Source organism: Nomascus leucogenys, chromosome X (assembly GCF_006542625.1).
Source record: "Nomascus leucogenys isolate Asia chromosome X, Asia_NLE_v1, whole genome shotgun sequence".
Classification (NCBI taxonomy): Eukaryota; Metazoa; Chordata; class Mammalia; order Primates; family Hylobatidae; genus Nomascus; species Nomascus leucogenys.
The window spans coordinates 94,319,491-94,344,053 of NC_044406.1; the positions used below are offsets into that span (position 1 = coordinate 94,319,491).

General features: G+C 42.0%; 1 protein-coding gene across 1 annotated transcript; it reads left to right on the forward strand.

Moving 5' to 3' along the window:
• Positions 1–1,179: 1,179 nt before the first annotated feature.
• PRPS1 (phosphoribosyl pyrophosphate synthetase 1) lies at positions 1,180–23,818 on the forward strand. Its single transcript, XM_003262164.4, has 7 exons — positions 1,180–1,502; positions 11,739–11,922; positions 13,349–13,447; positions 14,828–14,952; positions 17,635–17,808; positions 20,069–20,228; positions 22,736–23,818. Exons 1-7 carry the CDS (start codon positions 1,381–1,383, stop codon positions 22,826–22,828), a joined length of 957 nt encoding a protein of 318 aa, XP_003262212.1. The 5' UTR covers positions 1,180–1,380; the 3' UTR covers positions 22,829–23,818.
• Positions 23,819–24,563: the final 745 nt, after the last annotated feature.

A 24,563-nucleotide genomic window follows, 5' to 3' on the forward strand; every position in this document is an offset into this window, starting at 1 on the left:
ACTTCCTTCTCCAAGTATTCCTATATACATGGGCCTACATTAAATTTCTGAGCTTGTAAAAGTGCAACAAAAGGTCAGAAAGAGAAGTCCTCCATGGACACTGCTGAAAATGGCAGTAAGACAAAGACAGGATGCTGCTTTGAGTATTCTCTGCCTTTGCCACTTAGATAAATCCCTCTCCCACCTCCATCTCAGTTTTATCATATGTAAAACGACTATATGATCTCTGAGGTCCCTTCTATTTTTACATTTGGTAGTTATGAGCACTATGGTCACTTTTGATTCCAGAATTGTATGATTTTTATCTTCTCCTAACCCATGCTTGAAATATGCTTAATGGAAACGTGGTGCAAGAATAACGGCTCACTTAGGTCCAATTAACAAGTATCACTATAAAAATAATAAAACATGGTGTAAAAGGCCACATTAGCAACATGTAGATGATGACATTGAGGCTTACATGTGGCAGACAGGACAAAAACCCAGGTTTTTTCAAATCCCTTCAGGGCTCTTTATCTGAAGTCCCATAGAACACTATACTTTCTTTCCTTTCCAAGGGCTATAAAAGTTAAATCTTTATTGTCCAGATAGTTTGGAAAATCCATCCTCCTTCACTTGTGTCAACATACTTGGTTGCTGCACTAGAAACAAAACAACTTTCTCTTGCAGTGCCTCTTGGATGATTCAGGTGGCATGCCTTCAGTCACTTCCCCCTTGGAAACTGTCTTGCAGGCAAAGGCGACACTGCAATTACAATGGGCAAGCAAACTCTTTGCATGCACCTCTGTGATGTAAAAGTGTTTTAATTCAGCCCCATCCTTATAAAGAGATAAAAAATGTGTTCAGAAACATGCAAACTCGTGGCTGTCATCCTGATAAACAGATTTTCTTAACGGAAACTGTAAACCAGAGCCAGACTTACTTTCCTGCGCTGAGGGAGGGGAAATAAAAAAGCAGGCATGGTTGATTTCCCGCTAGCGGGAACGATCTGGCCCCAGACGTCACCAGCATCCCTCCACCCCTAGTCGAACGTCTCCTGTCCCCGACCGCCTAGCTACAGGGGGCCGGGCTATGGGTTAGTCTCGCCCCCGTTCATGCTCTTCAGCCAATACCTGAGAGAATCGGAAGGAGGCAGAGCTACAGCGAGGACCAAACCCCGCCCTTCGCTCCCTCTTAGCTAATCGTTGCCAGCGGGGTGTGGACTTCGCCGCTGACCCCACCTCCGCCGGTCTGGGTAATTTAGAGCCGCGCGCCGGGCGGGAATGTAAGATGGCGGAGTAGCAACGCAAAGCGCTTAGTATTGAGTCTCTGGCCGACTTAGGTTCCGGTCTCTGCAGCAGCCGTGATCGCTTAGCGGAGTGCTTAGGGTAGTTGGCCAGGATGCCGAATATCAAAATCTTCAGCGGCAGCTCCCACCAGGACTTATCTCAGAAAATTGCTGACCGCCTGGGCCTGGAGCTAGGCAAGGTGGTGACTAAGAAATTCAGCAACCAGGAGACCTGGTAAGGACCAAGTTGGGACCCCGACTAGACCTCACCTGCCCAGGCAGCGGAGGATAGGAGGGATGGGGTCGCCGCTTGAGCTCAGACTGGGGGATGGGGGGAGAGGGTGCAGCTCTGTGACTAGCCTACCCCACGGGCTGTTTCCGTTATTTTACCTCTCGCGGGAGGGTCACGTTCATTCTTACCGTGCGGTGGGGTGGAGTCAAAAGATGGAGTGTGAGGCAAAGCTTCTGCATTTGAGGGCAAGGGCTGGGGGACCCAATAGATAGTGGCTGCATAGAGCGACGAGAGGGGACCGACGCTTAGCCAGGGCGGTAGGGACACGTGGCTTGGCTTTGCTGTTGAGCCACCCAGGCTGGACTGGGTTGCTTCAGCTCTTAGACTAGCTTGTATTTAGAGAGCCTACCTGCGTACTGAGCTCTCCTGGTCTTTCTTTTCCTAGAGTCCAATAAGCAGCTTTTTAATTCGAAATGGTGTTGGTCCATTCGGCTTGGTGTTGAGGGAAACCGACATTGTGTACTGCAGGCGCCAAAATTATTACGACTTCCCTTAGATCAGCAAGCGTTGGCTTTTCTCATCTTATGAATCATCTACCTGAGTAATTGGAGCCATAAATCTAGTTGATTTGTTAAATTGATGCGTTGACTCTGCATCCTTGATAGCCAGCATCTCAGCTTGAGCCATCCAAAAAATCTTGGAAATCTCAATTCTGGAATGTTTGACCTTCCCCAGTGCAGCTAGTGGTACAGATAATACAAAAGCGTATTTTTCAGTAACCGAGTCCATCCTGGACTTGGCTCCTTCTTTAAGCTCTGTGTAGGGAATTTAGGAAACAATTTTATACCTGAATGTTAAAGATAATTGAAGACAGGTAATGTAGTGGAAGACCAGGATTGGACAGTGCATTGCAACTTGCATTTTTTCCATTGCCTTGCCGTAAAACTTGCTTCCTCGACTCCGACTTACACCCTCTACCGGCACCATGGGACTGTTTTAGAGATGACTTGGTTACCTGATTATTTCAGTGCCCCTTCCACCTAAGTGTGGGATCTTTAGTTTCTGATAGGTGTAATTTGTATTTTATTGTTAGCCTGTCGATTAGATCAGAGCCCTGCCCACAATCTTACAGATCTGTTAAGGGGAAAGTTTTCACCTAATAATCAGATAAGAATATTTCGAATATTTTTTCCTGAATGTTTTTGCTTACTTTTTTGCTTTCTTTGGACTGATTTCCAAGTTTAACTCGCCTTATCTGTTTTAGACCCAGCTGATAAAGTAATGTCATCGATAATGAACAGCTTCTAACCGAATTATTGTGCTACTGATTGTGATGCAAATGGTAGTGTAAACATTGCCATCTGTAACCAGGCAATACCTTAGTTAAAAGAGGCTTACAAACTGCTGTCTTTAGATTTTTCCAAACCATTATGGCTCGTGGGCCTTAATAAAGAATACAAACAGGACTAGACTTTGTGATTGGCAATATAGTTAGGGGACAAGAATGTTTTTCATTTAGAGGTTTTCTTTGGCCCCTGTGGATATTTAATCCTTTTCCTTTGCGTCTAGGAAAAATGTGAAGGCATGAAAGCTTTATTTTCTCCTTGTGTTAATCCTTCTGCCCTCTGCAGAATGCAGTACCCCAGAACCTAAGTCTATATTAGGAGAGGAGAGGGGGAGGACAACTTAGTTTTCTACTGATTGATTTCTATTAAGTCCAACATGGATAATTGCTGACTGGTTAGATTTTCTTGTTTCTGGCTTAATCATTAGCTTCTTGTTTCCTAGATATTCTGAAATCTTCATTGAACATAATCACATATTTTTTTTTTGTGGAGTTCCCCCTATCTTTGTTTTTCCTACACTGAAGAAATGGTAACTGCCCCCTATAACTGCTCCCCCAGGTGACTCTTGGTTGATGCTCTCTTGAGCAGAGTAGCTTTTGTTCTAACATAAGGATCATCCTTGGCTGTCTAGTTATTTAGGAAACACACACACACACACACACACACACACACACACACACGCGGGTGGGTGTTAAAGTGCTGAAATCAGAGAACTTGGATCTGAATCCTTAACCTTTCTTTGCCCCAATAATCTAATCTGTAAAGTAGTACCTACCCGTACAGTTGTTAGGAGGATTAAATGAGATAGAAGTAAAGTTCTTAGGATCTTGTCCAAAACATAATAAGTACAACAGTAAATGTTGACAAGAAGGGGTGGTGATAATATTGCAGAAAATGTGGAAAATGTAGAACATGGAAGGGAGAAGATATGCCTCTTAATTCCACCACCTGACATAAATGTCACATTATCATTTCTGACCTCCCAGATATTTGTGTAAGATATACTTTTTCAAGAATGTTTAACACATTTATAGCTCTCTTCACTTAGCAATATATTTTGAACAGTTTCTCCCTTTAATATTTAGTATATATGATTTTCTTTTTTTATTATTAAATATTTCAATTTATTTTTTAGAGATGAGGTCTCACTATGTTGCCCAGGCTGGAGTCCAATAGCTACTCACAGGCACAATCATAGCACACTGCACCCTCAAACTCGCAGGCTCAAGTGATCTGCCTGCCTCTGCCTCTCAAGTAGTTGAGAATACAGGCATGCACCACTGAGGTGGCCTAGTTTATGTGATTTTAAATAGCTATATAGTCTTACCTTATGGTTATGCCATAATTTTATATAACCAAATTCTTATTGGACATTTCCAGTTTTTGATCTAATGCTTTTATATGAAAATCCATGAACATAAATCTTTGACCATTTCTGATTATTTCCTTAGAATAAATCCCTAGAAAGGTAATTATTAAGTTAAAGGGTAGATACCATTTTTCAGGCTTTGGATACCTATTGCCAAATTATTCCCCAGAAAAGTTGAACCAATCTGTCTCATCAGCAATAATACAATATTAATAATATTTATTTATGTATTTATTTTTTGAGGTGGAGTTTCACTCTTGTTGCCCAGGAGTGCAGTGGTTCGATCTCAGCTCACTGCAATCTCCGCCACCCAGGTTCAAGCAGTTCTCCTGCCTCAGCCTCCCGAGTAGCTGGGATTACAGGCATGTGCCACCACGCCTGACTAATATTTTGTATTTTTAGTAGAGACGGGGTTTCACCATGTTGGCCAGGCTGGTTTCAAACTGCTGACCTCAGGTGATCACCCCAACCTTGGCCTCCCAAAGTGCTGGGATTATAGATGTGAGCTACCGTGCCCGGCCATAATATTTAATGTATAGTGAATGCCTAAGATGTGCTAGTTTCCATGCTAAGCATTTAGTATACATTGTATTTAATCCCCTCAAAACTGCTATGAGGAATAACTCTTACTATCCCTATTTTACGGAGAAGGGAACTACAGTAAGATGCAGAGTAACTTGCCCAGCTCTGGGTATTATTGTTCCTTTAAATTTTTGCTGACAAGATCTCTCGCCTGGCTTTAAAAACTTTTAGATACTTTCAAATTTTGACTATTCTCTTCAATATTTGTAAATAACTTTGGTTTATTTGGTTATTCTGTACGAGCTGCGAGGAGGAAGACTTGAACTTTGGTTGCCTAGAGTTTTCCTGAGAACTGTATCTTCTGGTTGTGGTTAGTTAATCCTATGTATTTTGCACATGCCAATATCTCCATAATCTAAATTCTTCAGATTTTAAGAATACTCTCCACCTTTTAGATTCACTTTTGGTGTTTCCTGCATTCCATTTCAATTGGATACACTTAGGCCTGACCTTAAAGGAAAGGGAAAAGAGAAGCTAGTTTTCTCACTCATTGGATAGACATAGCCAGTCTTCTGGCCTCACCAAAACAGCTGAGAGAATGATTGGCCCAAAGCCATTTGGAGAACACTCCATTAACTAGAGGGAGAGAACAAGGAGTATTACTCTCTAAATTGCTGAACTAGGTTTTTCCACCTAATAGATTATGTTAGGAGCAAACAGGCTTTAGGCACAAGTGTTCTTCTCAATCACTGCCATAACTTAGAAGAAACCATAAGAATAAGGTTAAGATTTTTAGAGGACTTGTTGAACCAAGCTGTATAATGGGAGTGCAATTCACGGACTTTTTAAGACTTGGTCAAAGTCTGTATGTTATAGTACTACTATAGGGAAAGATTGGTCTTAATAAGTGAAATTAGAATTATACACATTAAAACAAGGCAGTATCACCTAGTTTACTTGCACCACCTTGTTTTATTTATGTATTTTCTTTCTAAGTTTCTCTGCTTTTATTTCATTTTTGTAAGATCTTTTCAAAAGCCCCACATTTTTTAAACAGTTAAATAACCTTTTCAAGTTATTAGATACATGCCTTATAACAAACACCCTTCTATGCTGAAAGTAGCTTTTAATTTTAAAAAGTTTGAGCCGGGCATGGTGGCTCACACCTGTAATCCCAGCACTTTGGGAGACCGAGGCTGGTGGATCACGAGGTCGGGAGATGGAGACCATCCTGGCTAACACGGTGAAACCCCGTCTGTACTAAAAATACAAAAAATTAGCTGGGCATGGTGGCAGGCGCCTGTAGTCCCAGCTACTCGGGAGGCTGAGACAGGAGAATGGTGTGAACCCGGGAGGCGGAGCTTGCAGTGAGCCAAGATCAAGCCACTGCACTCCAGCCTGGGCGACAGAGTGAGACTCCGTCTCAAAAAAAAAAGAAAGTTTGGCTTTGAGAAATAGCTGAGCTGTTGGTTGATTATTAAGTGATATAATAACAAAAATGGTACTCGCGACTGTATTGGGTGGTATGCTGATAAGTGATTTTTATTTATTTTTATTTTTTGTTTGATAAGTGATTTATAAAAAATTATTATTCAAGCCTTATGTGATGTTAGAATATGTATATTTTTAAAATAATCACCTTGGCTGGGTGTGGTGGCTCATGCCTGTAATTCCAGCACTTTGGGAGGCCGAGGCAGGCGGATCATCTGAGGTTAGGAGTTCGAGACCAGCCTGGCCAATGTGGCAAAACCCCGTCTCTACTAAAAATACAAAAATTAGCTGGGCGTGGTGGCACACATCTGTAGTCCCAGCTACTTGGGTGGCTGAGGCAGGAGAACCGCTTGAACCCGGGAGGCAGAGGTTGCAGTGAGCAGAGATCACACCATTGCACTCCAGCCTGGGTGTCAGAGTGAGATTCCGTCTCAAAAAAAAAAAATAAAATTAAAAAAATAAAATAATCACCTCTACTAAAGCTATATATTTATCAGATGCCCTTTGATGTTTTAATTAGCAGTGATAATTTAATTTTTAAATAATATCTCACCTGCTTTCAAGAAAGGATTTGAAATATGTTTGATAGTCACAAGTACAAACCATTTGTTAAGGTAGGTATCAGAAGCCTTATAGAACTGTGGACTACAGTAATTGTGGCAACTATTTGGCATAAAACAATTTCTAAAGTTTAATGTTACTTTTTATTTTATTTATTTATTTTTTGAGACGGAGTCTTGCTCTGTCTCCCAGGCTGGAGTGCAGTGGCGCAATCTTGGCTCACTGCAAACTCTGCCTCTCGGGTTCACGCCATTCTCCTGCCTCAGCCTCCCGAGTAGCTGGGACTACAGGTGCCCACCACCACGCCCAGCTAATGGCTAATTTTTTTTTTTTTTGTATTTTTAGTAGAGACGGGGTTTCACCATGTTAACCAGGATGGTCTTGATCTCCTGACCTCAGGTGATCTGCCCACCTCGGCCTCCTAAAGTGCTGGGATTACAGGCGTGAGCCACCGCCCCAGCCTAGTGTTACTTTTTTTTAACTGTATCCCTTGGCTTCCTGACAGCCAGAGGGATAAAGGCATATGCAATGGATTATGTGTTTTTATTTTCATAAAGTTATTTAGAAACTTCCAGGCAAAAATCCTAAGAATTTTATGGGTGAGACCTCTAAATAGTGATATCGAATAACATCATGCACAATATAGCAATTTTGTGGGTATTTTTTATATTGACTGATACTTGAGGCATTTGTAAAGGGAGATAAGCCGCTGTGGTCTAAGAATGTTGTTTTCTGGTCTTACTTGATAATGATAAAGCTTTAAAAACATAGCGGAATAGCTTGTCCCTTTTACTGTCTGATATCAATTGTCAAACTACATTTGTTCATTTGTTCTCCAACTTTTAAGCAAACATCCTGACTCTGGCAAGTGAATGTCTGGAGCACAGATGATATTCTGTGTTCTTGACTGAAACAAGAGCCATAGGCTTCTGATACATGATTGGAAATCAATATGCCTGCCTGACTTTCATTCTCCTCCAGGGAAATGGATATTTTGGTCAAGGAGCTGATATATGGAGGATGAATGTGAGCAGGATTAAAATTTTCTGAGTTTTTTTTTTTTTTTTTTTTGAGACAGAGTCTCACTCTGTCACCCAGGCTGGAGTGCAGTGGCATGAACATGGCTCCTAACTCCTGGGCTGAAGCAATCCTCTCACCTCAGTCTCCCCAGTAGCTGCGATCACAGGCACTTGCCACCATGCCTGACTAATTTTTAAATTGTTTTGTAGAGAAGAGGTCTCTTTATGTTACCCAGGCTGGTCTCAAACTCTTGGGCTCAAGCGATCCTCCTGCCTCTGCCTCCCAACCACAGAGTTGTTTAACATAAAACCTAAAAGTGACTCTTTTAGCTTGAAATCTCGCAAAGGGTAGAGCTAGTAGTAAAGAAAGATCTGGGCCGGGCATGGTGGCTCACACCTGTAATCCCAGCACTTTGGGAGGTCAAGGCGGGCAGATCACGAGGTCAAGAGATCGAGACCATCCTGGCCAACATGGTGAAACCCTGTCTCTACTAAAAATACAAAAAATTAGCTGGGCATGGTGGCATGTGCCTGTAGTCCCAGCTACTCGGGAGGCTGGGGCAGGAGAATCACTTGAACCCGGGAGGTGGAGGTCGCAGTGAGCCAAGATTGTCCCACTGCACTCCAGCCTGGCGACAGAGCAAGACTCTGTCTCAAAAAAAAAAAAAAAAAAAAACTGAAAACGTCCCAAAAGTCCCTTGAAATGACCACTGCCTGTTTGTTTTGTTTTGAGACGGAGTCCTGCTCTGTCACCCAGGCTGGAGTGCAGCGGCTTCATCTCCGCATACTGCAACCTCCGCCTCCCAGGTTCAAGCGATTCTCCTGCCTCAGCCCCCCGAGTAGCTGGGACTACAGATGCATGTCCCCATGCCTAATTTTTGTGTTTTTTGGTAGAGACGGGGTTTCGCCATGTTGCCAAGGTTGGTCTCGAAATGGGGAGCTCAGGCAGTCTGCCTGCCTTGGCCTCCCAAAGTGCTGGGATTACAGGCATGAGCCACTGCGTCCAGTCTTAAAAAAGGTTTATCCTAAACTAGTGCATTTTCTTTTTTGCTCTGGCTGCCAGGAATCTCAGCTTCCCTGATTTTAATTGGTTTCTAGTTTGATTTTTTTTTCACTTGCTTTTATTTTTCTTGCTTTACAATATAAACTAACCCCATTTGTCTTTTCTTGCTTTTGAGATGAGGGTCTTCCTGTGTTGTCCAGGCTAGACTTGAACTCCTGGGCTCAAGCAGACCTCCTGCTTCAGCCTCCTGAGTAGCTGGGATTACAGGCATGTGCCACCACTCCCAGCTCCCTTTCATCTTGGGTTAGAAAGGAATAAATAAGTAATTATCTCCTATGTCAGCTTCTTCTGGCAATAGAATTGCCTCTGCCAGTTTTCATATAAGTCCCTTTTGGAGTTCTCCTTGAAGTTTTGTTTGGGGAGAGAAGGGTGGGTAAAAGTGATCTTGACAGAAATAGGACAGTAGGTAGTTCCTGAAGCCACACAGAAGATAGTGCTTAGAGTGAGATAGAAGTATGGATCTTTTATTTAATGACTCTATTGCCTTTTGATTTGAACTGAAGTTTTCTCTTGTTCAATAGGTATTGTCAGCCATTCTGATCTACTTGTGTATATACACACATATGCCTCTACTTCACCTAGAGGATTAATTGGGAATATAGTGTTGTTTGAGGTATCACTAAGGTGATTTTTAAAAATTTTTAAATTATTTTCTTTTTTTTTTAAACCTGGCGAACAGGAAGAGGTGATTTTTTTTTTCTAGATGATAGGTTTTACTTGGTAGAGACCCAAGTATGGGCATTGAAACTTTTGTGGTAAAATATAGCCCTACTTCATACTTAGAGTAAATTCCTATGGAGTTACTTAGTAACTGGACCAGAGTACAGTTAACAGAATGAGGGCAAGGACCACATTTTATTCACCATTGTTTCCCTAGCACCTAGTACAGTGATGAGCATATGAACATTTAATATTTACTGGGTAAATTGCCAATATGGTAGAGGTGGTACTGTCTTCTGTTAAAGTGTCATTATAGAACAGTAGTGATTCACTCCTTATGATATTTCTACTTCTTTTGCTATTTATGGACTCTGTAACAGTAATAGGTAATGCATCAAATTTTATGTACATCACATGTACCTATATGAAATGAGATACAGGCCACCTGCTAAAATTATGGTCCGGTTATTTGTAAGTACTTTAGACTAACACGTGCCAACCATTTCATGCATCTTTTTCATGTCTGTCACATGGCAATATTAGAAAATATTACCATAGAAAATGGCAATATTTGTATAGTGCACTGGAGTAAACTGAGGCAGTGAACTGCTTCTGGTATAGAGGCTCCTTCAGAGGATCTCCTGAAGCCTGGGTGATCAATATCCACATGTAGCTGTAACCATTCACAGCATACTAGTAGGGAAGCTGTTCTTCTTAGACCTTATTGTCTATAGAAGTATAGTAAAGTCATCCCTCAATATCCACAGGGGATTTGTCCCAAGACCAAATCTGCAGATATGAAATAGTGTAATATAAATATAAAAAAATATATATATATATATATATATATATATATATATATATATATTTGATATGGAGTCTTGCTTTGTCACCCAGGCTAGAGTGCAGAGGCACGATCTCTGCTCACTGTAATCTCTGCCTCCCAGGTTCAAGCAATTTTCCTGCCTCAGCCTCCTGAGTAGCTGGGACTACAGGCACCTGCCACCACGCCCAGCTAATTTTTTTTTTTTTGAGACGGAGTCTCACTCTCTTGCCCAGGCTGGAGTGCAGTGGCATGATCTCGGCTCACTGCAACCTCTGCCTCCTGGGTTCAAGTGATTCTCCTGCCTCAACCTCCCGAGTAGCTGGGACTACAGGCATGTGCCACCATGCACGGCTAATTTTTATACTTTTAGTAGAGATGGGGTTTCACTATGTTGGCCAGGCTGGTCTTAAACTCCTGACCTCAGGTGATCCACCCATCTCGGCCTCCTAAAGTGCTGGGATTACAGGCATGAGCCACCATACCCTAATTTTTTTTATTTTCAGTAGAAATGGGGTTTTACCATGTTGACCAGGCTGGTCTTAAACTCCTGACCTCAGGTGATCCGCCCACCTCAGCCTCCCAAAGTGCTGGGATTATAGGCATGAGCCATCACGTCCGGCCATATGAAATAATCTATGCGCATGCTCCCTTATACTTTATTTTTATTTATTTATTTATTTTTTGTAGAGATTGGGTCTCACTGTATTACCCAGGCTGGTTTCGAACTCCTGGGCTCAAATGATCCTCCTTCTACCCTGCCCCCCCTCCCCAAAGTGCTGAGCCACCATGCCAGGCCCTCCCATATATTTTATTTTATTTTATTTTATTTTATTTTTGACACAGAGTCTCACTCTGTCACCCAGGCTGGAGTGCAGTGGTGTGATCTCAGCTCACTGCAACCTCCGCCTCCTGAGTTCCAGCAATTCTCGTGCCTCAGCCTCCCGAGTAGCTGGGACTACAGGCGCCTGCCACCATGCCCTTCTAATTTTTGTATTTTTAGTAGAGATACATGGTTTCGCCATGTTGGCCAGGCTGGTCTCGAACTCCTGACTTCAAGTGATCCACCCACCTTGGCCTGCCAAAGTGCTGGGATTATAGGCGTGAGCCACTGCGCCCAGCCCTGCCATATACTTTAAATCATCTCTAGATTACTTATAATACTTAATACAATATAAATACTATGTAAATAGTTGTTATACTGTATTTAGAAAATAATGACAAAGAAAAAAATCTGTACATGTTCAATACAGGTGCAATTTTTTCTCTAAATATTTTCAATCCACACTTGGTTGAATCCATAGATGTGGAACCTATGGATATGGAGGGCTGACAGTACAGTGGTTTAAAATCTATTTCATGTTGTCTTTCTTTCCTCATCGTAGTGTGGAAATTGGTGAAAGTGTACGTGGAGAGGATGTCTACATCGTTCAGAGTGGTTGTGGCGAAATCAATGACAATTTAATGGAGCTTTTGATCATGATTAATGCCTGCAAGATTGCTTCAGCCAGCCGGGTTACTGCAGTCATCCCATGCTTCCCTTATGCCCGGCAGGATAAGAAAGATAAGGTAGGAGCAGAATCTTATTTTTTTGAGCAGAGGAAGCAGGAGCACTTGCCCCAAATCACAAATAAATTCCAAAATTATCAAATATATATTTAGGGGGAATTTAAAAAAATCCCCTTTTCTTAGGTATTACCCTATCTTCAAAACAATAGAAATATAATTGGTTTGTATAAAGCAACACATTTGTAGTCTGTATTTTATTACAGTGATACATATATAACTTTCAGTTAGCTCACTGGTATTTTTAATTGTATCAGTAAGACTAAGCACCAACTCCTCTGGAGTACTGGAGTATATTTTTAAAATTATGGTAGATCCTCTCAGAGTGTAAGACTGGGATCCTAGTTGTGACCTCTTCATAAAACTTGAAGTCTGTTATATGAATATTTGATCTGATAGATGATAGATAGATAGATAGATAGATAGATAGATAGATAGATAAACTATATATATCTCTCACCTTATCGTGGTATATTAGAGGATAAGGCATATACATAAAACTTTGCAAGTCTATTGTAATTAATGCCCAATTTTACACACAATGCCTCGAAGAAGGTCAGATATTTTTATTCCAACAGAGTATAAAGTAAACGGCATGGGCCAGGTGCGGTGGCTCACGCCTGTAATCCTAGCACTTTGGGAGGCCGGGGCGGGAGGATTGCCTGAGCTCAGGAGTTTTGAGACCAGCCTGGGCAACACTGTGAAACCCTGTCTCTACTAAAATACAAAAGAAATTAGCCAGGCGTGGCGCTGCGTGCCTGTAGTCCCAGCTACTTGGGAGGCAGAGGCAGGAGAATTGCTTGAAACCGGGAGGCGGAGGTTGCAGTGAGCTGAGATCATGCCACTGTACTCCAGCTTGGACGATAGAGCAAGACTCTGTCTCTATAAAAAAAAAAAAAGGCATGGACTTTGCTATTTTACAGTGCAGCAAGTATGTTTTATTTGAGGAGTTCATAGTTGTTGGAAAGTTGACTTCCAGATGAGTAAGTAGTGATGTGATTTACAAAGGAAACTATAATATCTATTCTGTGATGTATCTTCAAACCTTGACATGTTAGGTGTTAAAGGTTTACATATGTATGTGTTGAAAGAGATTTTAATAAAATTATTTTTTAAAGTCTGCCTAGTTTGAATAATTGAGCATTGGAAACACTTGAATAGGATGAAAATGTGTACATTAAGAAAACAAAAGTTAGGAAGGTATTTTCTTTATTGATAAGTGTATCCTGATTTGGAATAGTGATGTTCCACTTAATATTTGTTCTGAATTATGATCCACTTAAAGTCAATGGCCATGTCTCCTTCTATGAATTTCTGGGTACCATAGTGCCTTTAACATAGTAGGTACACAATAAATAGTTTCTTGAGTAAATGAATTGTTTTTCAAATTGGCTTTTTGGTTTTCTTTTCTTTCCTCCCCTCTATTTAGAGCCGGGCGCCAATCTCAGCCAAGCTTGTTGCAAATATGCTATCTGTAGCAGGCGCAGATCATATTATCACCATGGACCTACATGCTTCTCAAATTCAGGTATCAGTGGAAGTTAAATACTGGTGTTTGAAAGGTGGGAGGAAAGGACTGATGATGCTGAAGACCGCAGAGAAGCCAAAAATTATGCCCAAGTACATCTGAAATAAACTAGATATCAACAACATTTTAAATGTGTTCACCTTAAGCATACTTCATGATCTTAGTCATTTCAGGTGGTTAGATAGGGAGGCAGTCTAGTTTTATGGGAAGAGCATAGGCCTTGGGATCAGAACCACTTTGAATAAAGGCTCTGGTATTTACTAGCTTTGTAAGCTTGGGAAGGTTACTTAATTTCTCTGAACATATACTTTTTCATTATTGTGAGTGTAAAACATTAAATTCATATTATAATGCCTGGCCCATGACAGATACTCATAGATAGGAGCTGTTATTATCATTCTTATTCCCCTTGAATATTCATGGAGTACAGTGGCACGATCTTGGCTCACTGCAACCTCTGCCTCAGTTCAAGCGGTTCTCCTGCCTCAGCCTCCCAAGTAGCTGGGATTACAGGCACCCAACACCAGGCCCAGCTAACTTTTTTGTACTTTTAGTAGAGATGGGGTTTCACCATGTTGGCCAGGCTGGTCTCGAACTCCTGACCTCAAGTGATCTGCCCGCCGCAGCCTCCCAAAGTGCTGCGATTACAGGCATGAGCCACCATGCCTGGCCTCATGGTCTTAAATTTAGAGCCACAGATATTGGAGCTACTTTCCAGCATAAACCCAAAGTAAGGGGGGTGGAATACCACCTTTATTTTATATTTTTTCAAGGAGATTTTTCAAATCATTATCATTTCAAGCTTGTGGGAATTCAGTGAAGTACATTGGACAGGGACTGTACTCCTTTTATGGAAAGGAATGACTTAATTGAGAAATACAACTAATTTGTATCAACTAGAATTAGAACACAGATCTCCTGATTTCTAATTATTCATTGTGACTATTTATCATAAGTAGCTTCCATTAAGTTTATATACCATAGCACCTCTAACTGGTTCATCCATTAGCTTTTACTCCTTAACAAATCGGTCCAACATGTAGTGGCATAAAGCAGTATTTACTAACTCACTGAGTCTGCATGTTGACTGGGCAGTTCTTAATGGTTTTGTCTGAACTTAGCCGTTCTTTACAAGGGCTCACTTACGTTCCTATGTTCAGTTGTGGGTTGACTGAGGGCTGGCTTTGCTGATCTTGGCTGGGCTCTCTCACATAGCCCAGATTCAAGGAGGCTTTTATAATCTACCACACTGGGCCTGCCTTCCCATCAGTTTGAATGTTGCAGTAAGACATTCTCTGAGCAAGTTACTACTTTGTGTTTGGCACTTATAAATGGAAGAGAAGAAAAGTGAAGCAAAACTGATCCAGCTTCTTTCTACAGGGCTTTTTTGATATCCCAGTAGACAATTTGTATGCAGAGCCGGCTGTCCTAAAGTGGATAAGGGAGAATATCTCTGAGTGGAGGAACTGCACTATTGTCTCACCTGATGCTGGTGGAGCTAAGAGGTATGGTTGAAATTAGTATTGTTCCCAATGTACTGGGAAAATCTTTCAGATGGTTGTGTCACAAAGTGAAGTTTTTCTATCCAAGTGGCAGTTTTTAAGTATTTTTGAATGGGTGTAAGTAGCTAGCACATGGGTTGAATATAGTTTTACCCTCTCCTCTTTTACTGTCTTCAGTTACTACTCGGAAGACAAGACAGAAAAGGGGTCCTAAATCATCATATTATGGATTTGACTATAACTTTCGAGTAACTAGGCGCTACAGAGCTAGCAATACAGCTATAAACCTTTTGGGAAGGGTAGAAAATGTGGTTTTCTAATGAATAGCAGCTGCTATTGAACCACATATTGGTGGACAAATTCGCTTTTACACTCCTCTTACAGTGCTGTTGGTTAGATCATTTTGATCCTTGGGATTAAAATATTAAGCAGGAAGGAAAGTAAAGTGTGACATTTTTATTTAAAGCCAAGATCTTAACATTTTAAACAAACTGATTGCCAGGGATTGCCAGTTAACAGTGCTTTGCAGCTCACATGGTGCAGAGTAAGAGCTCTTGATTTCCTTAGTGGATTACTCGTTAGTCATGCATTCAAAAGTGTGACACATGTTCTTCTTATTGTGGAAATAGAATGAAGAGCTACAAAACACAGATGATTAGGAAGAGCTAATTCAGAACTTTCTAAAAGCCATTCAAATCTTCAATGACTGTTTCTCAACAACCTCTTTTATTTCAGTAACTTCAACAGAACTGATAAGCTGAGAACTTGAGTTCTGTTATCCAGCCAGATATATGGGTTGGTGAGTCCCATGTAATTGCTAGTTACCATCTGTAATGCTAGAGACAGCCTAAGAAACATCCCCCCAACTAGTAGTTGTCATATTTAATTTGTTGGTCATTATTTTCATATCTTTCTATGGGACTTAGAAAATAGTCACATTTGAAATAGGCAGGATTTTCTTTCCAAAGGTGGGTATAGGAAAACTGCCTTTAGTAGACAACTTATTGCTACCTGATTTTTTTTTTCATTATCATTGTCTTATAGTAATGGAGTATTTTCCAGTTGAGTGTCTATCACTTCTGCCTTGGCAGGGTTTGGGGAGTAGGTAGAGATCCCTGTGTGATATTCATTTGTACAGTAGTTCTCTCCTCAAAAGGTGTAGAGAGTTACTTTTTCTAGCCCTTTTTATGCTTTGTTGGTCACTGAATTTGTTGGCCTTTGAGTATGTTTGGTTTGGGATACTTGAACTAATTGATCATGCATTTGCCTTGGATAAGTAATCATTCCAAGCAAATTGGTTACCATTGATGTTATGTGCTTATGCAGCAGTAATGGAGAGTACAGGGTATGGTTGGTTTAGATCAAGGTACAAATGTTACCTAGATTATGGTTCAAACCTTATTATGTGGTCACAGGTTCTCACTTATCCAGCAAAAACTCATGTGACCATAGTCACAAGAGAAACAGGACAAAATGCTATAGTTTGTTCAGTTCTACATTAAAAAACAGGACAAATCCCCAAGCACGGGCTGCTTCACACATGATGGAGATGGCACAGTGGAGCACGGACAGACATGCCACTGGGGCAGCTCACTGTCATTTACACTGAATAGATTTTTGTTTGAATTATGTGGTACTTTGTCAAAAGACAAATTTGTCTTCTATCCCACCTAGTCTGGTTTATTTTCTCTTGTAATAAGAAAAATAAGAATTCTCTTTGATTAGAAGATACTTTAGACCGAATGGTGAGATGCCCAGCTTGTCCGGGTAATTGGTATAACTTTCTGTCTAGCAACTGTGAAAGAAACTCCCAAGCTTGGTGTCCAGGTACAGTTGACAGTGACAGTTGATAGATGTTTTGCCAACAGCACTGAGGGAAGTGATGAGGGCACAGGCATTGGAACAGGCTGGATGCTGCTCCTCTCCTGCCAGTCAGGTTATCTTCTCACCACATCCCCAGTCACGGGTCTTCCATGATGGGAACTGGGACAGTCTGTGTACTCCTGGCATTAGTTAATTCTTTCCTCATTCCTTCTGCTGCCAATCCATTAAATAAATGTGCGTGTCAGCGTTATACTGCTTCCCAGGACTGGTGAGGGTGTCTGTCCTCTACCCAGAATGAATACTCATCTAAGTTTGATCAGTACATTCATAAGCTTCTGTTGAGATATGGAGGCATTGGTTTATAAAACCCAGTTTGTGATATTTGCCTTTGAGAAGTCAGTCAATGATAGTTGCTTTCTTTCTTCCAGCCCTGGGAAGTATTGGTTTCAAGGAGTATTCTCCTCCCCAAAACAAGCCCATTCTTTAGTCCATTTCTTTTTTTCTTTTTTTTTGTTTTGAGACAGAGTCTCGCTCTGTCACCCAGGCTGGAGTGCAGTGGCGCGATCTCAGCTCACTGCAAGCTCCAGCTCCCGGGTTCACGCCATTCTCCTGCCTCAGCCTCCCGAGTAGCTGGGACTACAGGCACCCGCCACCATGCCCGGCTAATTTTTTGTATTTTTAGTAGAGATAGGGTTTCACTGTGTTAGCCAGGATGGTCTCTATCTCCTGACCTTGTGATCCGCTCACCTCGGCCTCCCAAAGTGCTGGGATTACAGGCGTGAGCCACCGCCCCTGGCCTCTTTAGTCCATTTCTTTTGTCTTAGAAGCCGCACATACATATGAACACCCTCTGTTTTGCAGAGTGACCTCCATTGCAGACAGGCTGAATGTGGACTTTGCCTTGATTCACAAAGAACGGAAGAAGGCCAATGAAGTGGACCGCATGGTGCTTGTGGGAGATGTGAAGGATCGGGTGGCCATCCTTGTGGATGACATGGCTGACACTTGTGGCACAATCTGCCATGCAGCTGACAAGTAAGTGTGGATTGATGGGGCTGGTAGTTAGAAGGAAAAAGCTAGCAATTGCTGTCTGAATGTCTTCAGCCTGCTGATTCCTTTTGGAACCAAATTGAGGGGATAGGTAACTTTGTGAGATTTTTATCACCCAAGGCTTAAATTATAATACATAGAAATTGTTGAGTACTCTTATTTTTTTCAGATTTTCTTATTTTTTTAAATTTATATTGTACTAAGCTACATATAACACAATTTGCCATTTTAACTATTTTAAGTGTACAATTCAATGACATTAACTATATTCACAGTTAGACAACCATCGCCTGATTACCGAAGTTTTTTGATCACCCTGAGTATGCTACATGCGATTGTTTTTTGTTTTAACGAGTTAAAATAAAAATCCTGAGCAGACAGGCGTGTATGCTCATATTTTTATTTTACCTAAGCTGGAACCCTTGATCTTACTTCTCGACTGTCTGTTTTACTGGCTGCTTCTGCTACTGTTCATTATTACTTCTTTTTTTCACTCTAATCCCGTGATAGGTTAATGTTTATATTACTTGTCATCTCTTGCCTGCAGTGTTCTAAATTGCCTCCCCACTCTGTTCTCCACTGCCAGTCACCGTTCTCTCACCTCCCCACTCCATCTCTCCATGCTTGCTAATCTTCCTGCAACTGAAGCTCGATCCCATCACTCTTTAAGATTTTAAGTGGCCCCTCATTACTAACAATCCAAGCCACTATGAGCAGCATTGTTTCTTAGAATGGTATTTTTACTTCTATTTTTATTTTGAGACATGGTCTCACTCTGTTACCCAGGCTGGAGTGCAGTAGTACAATTACGGCTCACTGCAGTCTTGAAATCTCGGGCTCAAGAAATCCTCCTGTCCCAGACTCCCGAGTAGCTGGGACTACAGGCAAGTGCCACCACACCTGGGTAATTATTTATTATTATTATTTTTTTTTTTTTAGAGACGGAGTCCCACTATGTTGCCCAGGCTGTCTTTGAACTCCTGGGCTCAAGCAATTCTCCCACCTCAGCCTCCCAAAGTGCTGGGATTTCAGCTGTGAGCCACAGCACCCAGCCCTGAGAATGGTTTTTTTAAACTTTCTTGTGTCTGTGCCTTGCACAGTGCCTGGCACATAATAGGTGCTAAAAAAAAAATTGGGGTGCTGAATGATTCTTGGTTTGGGATCCTGGAGTAAACATTCATAAAACCCATTTCATCCTTGTACAAGTAAGGGAATACTAGTCGCTATAACAGATCAACTCCCTAACATGATAGTTTCCTTCTTGTCCATGGCACACTCCAATGCAAGTGTTCTTGTTGGACTCATTTTTTCTAAGCAATAGTTAGGAGCTCAGATTCTTTCAGTCTTTGATGCTGTATCTTTAACATGGGGTTTCCAAGATTACCTTGGAAGACATTTCAATTTTGGCCAGCCAGAAAAGGAAAAGGACACAGAGGATCACCCCTGGATGATTTTTGTTAAGTCCAACCAAAAACTGATGTACGTTGTGTCTGCCCACATTTTAATAGCCAGAATTAAGCCACATGGCCACACTAAACTATATGAGGGAGGCTGGGAAATGTAGTTCAGCTATATGCCCAGAAAGAAGAGGAAGTGGATTTTGTTAAGTGCAGCAGTCTGTGCCAGAGTCCTTTTACACTAATTCAGACCTATTCAGATAAGTTCTTAGTGCAGTTCTTTCTCGATATGGACTGAATTGTGTCCTCCCCAGATTCATATAATGTTAAGGCCTAACCCCAATGTGATGGTATTTGGAGTTACCTTGAGGGGCACGTATTTAGGATTAGATGAGGTCACTAGGGCAGAGCCCTTACAATGGGATGAATGCCCTTACAAGAAGAGAATGCTGGAGAACTGGCCAGCGTTTCCCCATGCGCACGCATGCGCGCACACACACACTCACACTCGCACACAAAGAGGTCATCTGAGCACACAGCAAGGTGGTGGCCACCTACAAGAGAAGAGGCCTCAGCATGACACCTACTTTGTCTGCACCTTGATCTTGGACTTTAAGCCTCCAGAACTGTGAAAAGTTTGTTTCTGTTATTTAAGCCATCCATTCTATGGTATTTTCTTTTCCTGAAAAAACATTTTCCCCTAACCCACTGTGCATTATAATTTTTTTTATTTTTTTTTTCATATGGTATTTTGTTGTGGAAGCCTAAGCAGGCTAATATACTCCTCCCTGACTAAAATTCTGCAATGACAAGTAAGATGAATCCAAATCAACATTTTTTCCCTCTAGACTTCTCTCAGCTGGAGCCACCAGAGTTTATGCCATCTTGACTCATGGAATCTTCTCCGGTCCTGCTATTTCTCGCATCAACAACGCATGCTTTGAGGCAGTAGTAGTCACCAATACCATACCTCAGGAGGACAAGATGAAGCATTGCTCCAAAATACAGGTGAGGATGAGATTTGTGCAAAACAAGACTTTTCTAAGTGTTTAGGAGGTGCTTACTTACGTTGAATTAGGTCTCTGGATTCTGAAGATACCTTTCTTTGGTCTGAAGGATTTAGTCTTGTCATCAGAATTTGTGATCCAAAAGTTAAAAATCACCTGTTTCTTTTCCTTTTTTTTTTTTCTTTTCAAACTGACAAGCCTTGGGAAAATCACCTGTTTAAAAGTTTAAATTGCTAGACCTCAGAGTCTCTAGAAGATGGAGCCTAAGATTTAACATTTTAACAGGCTCTCCCAGTGATTCTGATGCAAATTAAAGTTTTCAAGTCCATACTTTACAGTATGTGTTTATCTAACTCTTAACTATCGGCCCCTATAGATATAATGTGAAACCTTTAAACTGATTGTACACTTCTACCAAGTTTAGTGTTTCTCAGTGTGCTCTGGACTTAAGGTTCTTATTAAAATGTAGATTCCTTTGCTCCATCTAAGACCTATAAAACCAGAGGTCCTGGAACCAGTATTTTATTTTTTTTTTTATTTTTTTTTATTTTTTGAGACGGAGTCTTGCTCTGTCCCCCAGGCTGGAGTGCAGTGGCGCAATCTCGGCTCACTGCAAGCTCCGCCTCCCGGGGTTCACGCCATTCTCCTGCCTCAGCCTCCCGAGTAGCTGGGACTACAGGCGCCCGCCAACACGCCCGGCTAATTTTTTGTATTTTTAGTAGAGACGAGGTTTCACCGTGTTAGCCAGGATGGTCTCGATCTCCTGACCTCGTGATCCGCCCGCCTCGGCCTCCCAAAGTGCTGGGATTACAGGCTTGAGCCACCGCGCCCGGCCGGAACCAGTATTTTAAAGTAATTCCCCAAGTAATTGTTAGACACTAAAGTTTGAGTGCTCTTGCACTAAAAGAACAAGGCCTTGCTTAATTAAAAATGTTCACATTAATCTATGAGCTTTTTGAAATTAATATGTGTAATTGGAGGATTATCGTCATTCTTTTTTTTGAGATAGGATCTTGCTCTGTTGCCCAGGCTGGGGTGCGCAATCAAAGCTCACTGCAGCCTCAACTTTGCAGGCTCAGGCAATCATCCTGTCTCAGCCTCCCAAGTAGCTGGGATCACAGGCATGCACCACCATGCCCAGCTAATTTTTTTGATATTATGTGTAGAGACGGGGTCTCCCTATGTTGCCCAGGCTGGTCTCAAACTCCTAGCCTCAAGCTATCCTCCTGTGTCAGCCTCCCAAAGTGCTGAGATTACAGGTGATATCATTCTTAAGGATTTTTTTTCAACTTAGTCTTTTTTTTTTTTCATTCATAAGGTTTTTTTGTTTGTTTGTTTTTTGTTTTTGAGATGGAGTTTCACTCTTGTTGCCTAGGCTAGAGTGCAATGGTGCGATCTTGGCTCACCGCAACCTCTGCCTCCCGGGTTTAAGTGAGTCTCCTGCCTCAGCCTCCTGAGTAGCTGGGATTACAGGCATGCGCCACCATGCCTGACTGATTTTGTATTTTCAGTAGAGATGGGGTTTCTCCATGTTGCCCAGGCTGGTCTCGAACTCCTGACCTCAGGTGATCCGTCCACCTCGGTCTCCCAAACTGCTGGGATTACAGGCGTGAGCCACCACGCCCAGCCTATTCGGAAGGATTTTTAAATGCGAACCCACCACCATTTTTTTTTAGACAGGGTCTCACTCTGTTGCCTAAGCTGGAGTGCAGTGGCCTGATCTTGACTCAACCGCAGCCTCAAACTCCCAGGCTCAAGCAATCCTCCTACCTTAGCCTCCCAAGTAGCTGGGACTACAGGCATACACCACCACCACGCCTGGCTAATTTTTGTTTTATTGTAGAGACAGAGTTTCACCATATTGCCCAGGCTGGTCTCAAACTCCTGGGCTCAAGTGATCCTCCCACCTTGACCTCCCGTAGTGCTGGGATTACAGGTGTGAGCCACAGTGCCCAGCCATTTTGATGAACCAGAGTCAGTGTTTTTTCTCAATTAGCATTTCGACTCTTTCCTAAGTGGCTGTTTTGTTTTGTTTTGTTGTTTTGAGACAGAGTCTCGCTCTGTCACCCAGGCCGGAGTGCAGTGGCATGATCTTGGCTCACCACAACCTCCACCTCCCGGGTTCAAGCAATTCTCATGCCTCAGCCTCCCGAGTAGCTGGGATTACAGGCATGCGCCACACCATGCTTGGTTAATTTTTGTATTTTTAGTAGAGATGGGGTTTCATCATGTTGGCCAGGCTGGTGTCCAACTCCTGGCCTCAAGTGATCTGCCCGCCTTGGCCTCCCAAAGTGCCAGGATTAACAGGTGTGAGCCACCGTGCCCAGCCCTAAGTGGCTATCTTAAAAATGTTATGAAGAATAGCTGAGTGCAGCCTCATGACAGGGAAACAGCACAGTGTTGCAGTTTTAAGAGGAAGGGCACTTGCCTGGCTGCTCATCAGTGTCTGCAAATTGGCCAGTCATCTCTGACCATATGATAGTAACATGATTTCCTTTGCCTTTCTAGGTGATTGACATCTCTATGATCCTTGCAGAAGCCATCAGGAGAACTCACAATGGAGAATCCGTTTCTTACCTATTCAGCCATGTCCCTTTATAATAGAGTAACTTCAGAGGCTTTTTGAGAATAAAATCCACCCCACCCTTGTTTCCCCTTGGTATTTGATGACAAATTCAGCAGAAGACCCGGCTTGCTCCAGTGTAGCTTTCTACATCCCACATCAGGTATATTAGAGCTTATCCGAACTGGGGAAAGACGGATTGAGATTAACTGCTGGGACTTCCTACCTGCATTATCTCATTCTGGCTTCCTTAATAATTCTGTGAGCCTTGCAGCTTTAACTATAGCTCAGCTGCTGCAAGATTTCAGACTTTTGAGGATGTTGTATGAGGGTGTTTGACTGTGACTGGGGAAGCTCAGACTACTTTGCATGTGAATGCTTCAGGGTTTTCTTTGTTGAGAACAACTAGCAACAAAGGCAACCCATGTGTGAACAGTTCTCCCCAAGGTCTATGCTAAATTATAGCAAGAGCCCTGGGCAACCCCAAACCTAGTCCTGGTAGCTGAGCACCCTGTAAGGCAGGAGCAGGCAGCTCGGCTTGAGCAGACATTGGGTGGGGGGTGGAGGGTGGTTGAGGGGGGAGGCAGCACAGTGCAGCAAATGTTTCTTGGGAGGAAGAAGCCTGATCCATCACCATCTGCTTGACTATGTAGCTTGGATTCTCCTTTGTACCTATCCCTTTCAATTTGGCTTTACCTTCATCTATCTTGATCCTTTCCTGGCCAAATATCCTCTTGGGCCCAAATGAACATTGTACCATAGTCTTCTGGAAAGCAAACATGCTTCCTGCTATGTAATTGCTAACATTCACATTAGATGATGTGCTGTAGCTTTTTCTTCCTTAGCCTACTGCCACTGAGGCAGTAGGTTTTAGGTGGTATCGTAGTGCCTTTTGATTAATTTAAGTATTTAATTTTCATCTTCCTTCTTTGGATCTATTTGGCCTCTCGAACTGAGATTCCTGTTAAAAAAGATTGATGTTATTGTCTCTTGTAGAGGAAACTAATAAAGTGTGTGTACCTGTGTGATTTGGGGTCTGTATCATAATCTGTACTGATCTCTCTGCTAAAGGTTTGGTTTAGATAGATGTCTTGCTGTCCAATGATAGCTCTTATTTGTTTCCAAACTACGTTAGCTTCATTGTTAAACCAAGAGAAGACATTGGCAGCAGTTTTATTCACTGTAAGACTAAGCTGTCTGGAGTTTACTGAGAATGTGATAAGAGTGTAATTCTGTGCAGTATACCTAAATTATAGCATGTATAATGTCTGGTGGATCTCTGGTTCTTATTCCTGAAGATCCAAATTAGGTATTTCCTTATGGGAGGAGAGTTTCTGTGATTTATTCATTTTGAACTAATTTTGCCAAATGTGATCATTTCCCTCCATTCATCAGTAATTGACATATGTTTGCACTTTCTTTTTTTTTTTTTTTTTTTTGAGATGGAGTTTCATTCTTGTTGCCCAGGCTGGAGTGCAATGGCGCAATCTTGGCTCACTGCAGCCTCTGCCTCCCAGGTTCAAGCAATTCTCCTGCTCAGCCTCCTGAATAGCTAGAATTTACAGGCATGTGCCACCATGCCCAGCTAATTTTATATTTTTAGTAGAGATGGGGTTTCACCATGTTGGTCAGGCTGGTCTTGAACTCCTGACCTCAGGTGATCTGCCCGCCTCAGCCTCCCAAAGTGCTGGAATTACAGGCGTGAGCCAGCGTGCCTGGCTGGGCATTTACTTTCATCCGTTCTAAATAATAACTATTTTGAGAAGGTCAATG